The 4,722-nt window shown below is 47.6% G+C and overlaps 1 protein-coding gene across 4 annotated transcripts in view; it reads right to left on the bottom strand.

The window, feature by feature from the left end:
- Positions 1-276: 276 nt before the first annotated feature.
- The window catches only part of LOC101645833 (urea transporter 1), a 24,843-nt gene continuing 20,397 nt past the window's right edge, over positions 277-4,722 (bottom strand). For all 4 annotated transcript variants that reach the window (XM_045296174.1, XM_045296172.1, XM_004703091.2 and 1 more), the window contains one exon: positions 277-2,798. In XM_045296174.1, coding sequence (XP_045152109.1) covers positions 2,589-2,798 — 210 coding nt within the window. In that variant the 3' untranslated portion in view covers positions 277-2,588. The remainder of the gene's footprint in view (positions 2,799-4,722) is intronic.

The raw sequence follows: 4,722 nt of genomic DNA, 5'->3' as shown, positions 1-4,722 counted from the left end.
TATCAAGGGGATGGATCCATACATATGGAATGTAACAGGGTTTGCTCAAGTATGATTAACACACTTGGCTACCAATGACAAGGGTAGAGGTTCGAATCCAGCCAGAGTCTCTTCAGAAGACAGATGTGGCATTGAAAACACAATGGAGCCAGTTCTACTCTGACATCCCTGGTTTTTGCTCCAGGGTTTGTCTGGTTCTAAGTATTAAAGGGGAGTACGTGACCCGTATTTACGCATGTGATGACCAACACAAACGATAGCTCAAAGAGGCACCTGTGACTTTCAAGCAACCCTTACAGGGCACTGTCCTGAGAGTATCATTTATTAGTCTGCGTACATAGAAGCTTGTTCAACAGGCCACAGGAAGAACACAAGGGCTCTCTAAGAAAACCAACAGAGTACTTGAATTAGGACAAGATTAATAACAAGATCAATAACAAAAACAAGATTAATAATTGAGAAAATCTGTGCCACTTACATTACAGAATATACAAGGCCTTTGAAATGTTGTTATTTACACATTGGCGTGAGCACACCATGAGAAGGTGCTAGAACTTCTGAGGATGGACCTCCAGCCACTGTGGTTCCTCCCACTATAGCAGGGACTCCTCCCACCATTCTGGCTCCTCCCACTATAGCAGGGACTCCTCCCATCACTCTGGCTCCTCCTACAGCAGGGATGCCTCCCACTGCTGAGGCTCCTCCCACCACAGCAGGGACTCCTCTCTCCTGTTGTCTTTGGTTGAGCTTGTTATCTGTTTCCCCAACTCTCACATCACACATTCCATAACTAGGGAGATTTCCGTTCAAACACTGACACATCTTCACCCCACCACATACAAGAAAATCCATTAAATGCAAAATCCATAGTTTCCTGAGACCTTTGATTTCAGGGTTTGTAAATTGGAACGCTGTTTATTTTCCTGTGGACCGGAGGCCCTGATCTCCTCTCTCAGATCTCTGTAGCTGCACTCCGTGACTTCTGTTGATCATTCAGCAACCTGCACAAGGTGGGGATGGGAGCGAGGGGGGGGGCTTCAAAATATTGGTGGTGGGCAAAACTCGATGACCTTTTTAGTTTCCTTTCTCCACCAACTTTTTGAAGCCCCATCCATATACCTGGCACTGATGAGGAAAACACCTTCAAGTAGATTCCAACAGTTCCGTTCTCTATACGGAGAGAAACCCAAGTGGAAGGCCGTAAGTCTGACAGTCTGCCTCCATCTTTAGCATGTTTGGAAATAGAATTCTCTGGGATGGACAAAACCTGGCCACACCCGTTGCTGGCCAGTCGATTCCTACACAAATTGGCCCTACAGGAATGTGTAGGATGACCGTGCAGGGTTTCTGAGGCTGTAGATCTTTCCAGAATCAGATTGCCACTCTTTAAATATGGTGTGTCTGATGGGTCAGCAGCTGACGGCACCACCAAGGCTCCTAGAGCTGATACTTTTAAAATAATAACAATTATGAAAGTCTGATAGATTTTGGTGGTTCCAATATCAGAGGTGTCTCAGAGAGAATATTGTGAGTGTGCCAAAGACAATGCTTATTTTATGTTTGATTTTGGAAAGAAGTCCTACTTCTGACAACACCCATTTGTGGTATGACCTTAACCTTCGGTCTGCATAACATCTCTAAGACGTTCCCCAATAAACTGAGACGGGCCCAATGGCTACACCACGACAAATGACGTGACGGTCCTTGAATCATACATGTTACAGTCATTGAAACAGCAAATGTGTTGTCACATCTTTCACCATAATAAAACACAGAGCCAAGCATGAGCACAGAAAAGGGGACAGCGGATTCTGACGACTCAGTGTGCTGCATCTGCGGTGAGTCTGAATGTTCTTTAGAGAAGCCACGTGGCTTTTCTAGCTCAAACCAATATTGTCTTGAAACCAATCCCATAAGATAAAAGCAAAACCAAAAACGCCGGGTAAAAAAATTCTTTGCAACTTCCAAGAAAAATGGCCCAACAGAATTGTTTGGGGTGACTACAATTCTTTCTTCCCTCCCGCAGCACTGTCAGCCTAACCGCCCCCCACCACACACACACACTTCATCTGAGTACAAGAATGACCCGCACCCAATGGGCAGCCTTGAGGAGGGAGCCTGCAGCTCCAGGACCTTGAGCAGTGGGCCACGTCTGTAATTGATTGAAAACAACCCAAACTGCTGAGTGGAAAGTTCTGTGTTGACTTTGATTGGGTGACTGGATTCCACTCACTTAAGGCTTAGTTGGTTTGTAGAGCTTAATTTTTAATACTGTTAACACCACCCAGCTGTCCAAACACCAAGACGATCAATACATATCAATCATTAGCTCCAGTCTCCCTTGCGCTCTCTCTGTGGAGCATTTTGACCTTATAAATATGTGACAGCCGTCTCTGTCAGCTCCAACTCGACCCACCCCACTCGGGGTTAGAAGTCCATAGCCAAGGCTGTCCCTGTGTGTCTATCATATGCTTGGGGGTGTCCCCTGGAGTCTAACATCAAAAACAAACAAACAAACAAACAAAACACCAGGCGCACAGCAGGTTAGTGTGACGTAGTTCCTACAAGACAGGCAGTGGGAGAGTGCTCTAACTCATCACTAGGACTCCGGAGGAGTGTTCCTCTTGTAAAGGGTTCTCAGCCATCTTCTTTTTGGCCTCCAGGTAGAAGGAGCGGTTTTTTTCAGGGTAGGTGACTTGGCCGAGGGGCATCCTGTAGATGTTGGGGTTTTTCGTGGTCATCAAAAGGAACACCAGGGTGGCCAAACAGAAGGGCCAGGTACAAGCTGGCAGTCCGACCTGGGGAGGAGCAGAAGCCGCACATCACACTGGATGGAAAGCTAACTCCTGCAAAGCATTTCCCAACTGCGTGGTGTCCCCCAGCACAGAGGAGGAGGCCCTGCTCTGTCCTTGGCTTATGCCACGGAGACCGAATCTCAGATCTCAGGTTTCAGAGCCCATGGCAGCCGGAATGCTTCCATCCTTTCTTCAGGGTGACCAGTTACACCTGTGGATTCTAGGCCTTTCCCTCTCCCTCCCATACACTCAGGCTTCCAGATGATGTGTGCTTCTGAGCCTATGCTGGCCCGGTCTAGTCTCCTGCTTGGAACCCTTGGGGCACGATGGGGTGTAGTTCTAACAAAACACAGAGGTTGGATTGCTACCTGCAAGGTCTGCAGTTTGAAACCTTCCGTCGCTACTAGAGGGAAAGATGAGACTTTCCCAATTTTAGTACCTGTGCTGCTCAAGTGAGCACCGACAATGAGACTTTCTACTCTTGGTCCCTGACCTGGACGGTCCAGATGCGTCAGAACCGACTTCATGGCAGCGACAGAAGCTTTCTGCAAGGAGCCCTGGTGATGCAGTGGATTATCCACTGGGTTGCTAACCACAAGCTCAGCAGTTCGAAAACAGCAGCTACTCCTCGGGAGAAAGGTGAGGCTTTGAGGCTTTCTACTTTCCTAACCCCCCAGGGGCAGTTCTACTCTACCCTACAGGGGTGCTGGGAGGCAGAATCAACTCAATGACAGTGAGTTTGGGTTTTATTTCAGCCCCATAGAATGCTCACTATAATACAAACAGCAAGCGTGGAGGCTAAGGACTGTATTCTTCACAGGCTCTCCATCTGACTCTGCTGGGCAGCCTGCCCCGCTCTGATCATGGACAGATGCTGGGGAGCCTTTGTGGGGGCAGGAGGGTCCCCACATGCTCTAATGGACCTCCTCATCATGCTGGTCTTGGGACTTGGACTTTGAACCCAAAAGATACTGCTCTTCCAAGAACTCTCTAGGCCAGCTGGCCCTTTCACAGGGTTCGCCTGACTCATACCAGTAGCAAAATTACAGTGACGAAGTAGCAACGAAAATAATTTTATGGTTGCGGTGGGGTCACCACAACACGAGGAACTGAATTAAAGGGTCGCGGCATGAGGAAGGTTGAGAACCACTGTTCTAGGCAAAGTCTCTGTGCTGCTGCTGAGATAACAGCGTGAAGCCATGACCACCTCACCGTGGGTTGAATGATCAGAAGTTGGCCCTGGTGATGGTAACAGTGTGTGGGGAAGAGAGAGAACAGTTGGGAACCCCGAGCACTGACCCCGATTGGATAGCCCACCGGGCAGTGGAAGATACTAGAATATGGAGACATTTGGCTTCTGGAGGGGCGGGAGCGGAAGGTCAAACAGGAATAGGACAGTGCCGCAAGGAGGAAAAAACGCATGGCAGAGGCAGTAGCAATGTTGTGCCACTAAATAGTTTAGCCAGGACCTGGGTTTGGATCTGAATCTTTTGATGATTGACCAAGGATTTGAAAAGCCAATCTCAGGCTCCTTGTCACTGAGTTGATTCCAATTCATAGAGACCCAACGGGACAGGGTAGACTGTGGGTTTCTGAGACTGTAACTTCTTTTTGTTAAGTAGTTTATTTTTTAAAGATCATTTTACTGGGGGCTCTTAACAGTTTTTATAACAATCCATACATCGATCTTATCAAGCATATTTGTACATATGTTGCTATCATCATTTTCTGGACATTTACTTTCTGTTTAAGCCCTTGGTATCAGCAACTCCTTTTTCCCTCCCTCCCCGCCTTGTGACCCCTTGGTAAATGATGAATAACTATTATTTTCATATTTTCCACCGACCGTGGTCTCCCTTCCCCCATGGTTTCTGTTGTTCATCCCCCTGGGTGTGTGTGTGTGTGTGTGTGTATGTGTCGATCATTG

This window comes from Echinops telfairi, unplaced genomic scaffold (assembly GCF_000313985.2).
Source record: "Echinops telfairi isolate 266 unplaced genomic scaffold, ASM31398v2 ScPeMD7_7400;HRSCAF=8409, whole genome shotgun sequence".
In the NCBI taxonomy this organism is placed as follows: Eukaryota; Metazoa; Chordata; class Mammalia; order Afrosoricida; family Tenrecidae; genus Echinops; species Echinops telfairi.
The sequence above is the reverse complement of the archived record's forward strand: the minus strand, read 5'-3'. Positions and strand labels throughout refer to the sequence as shown.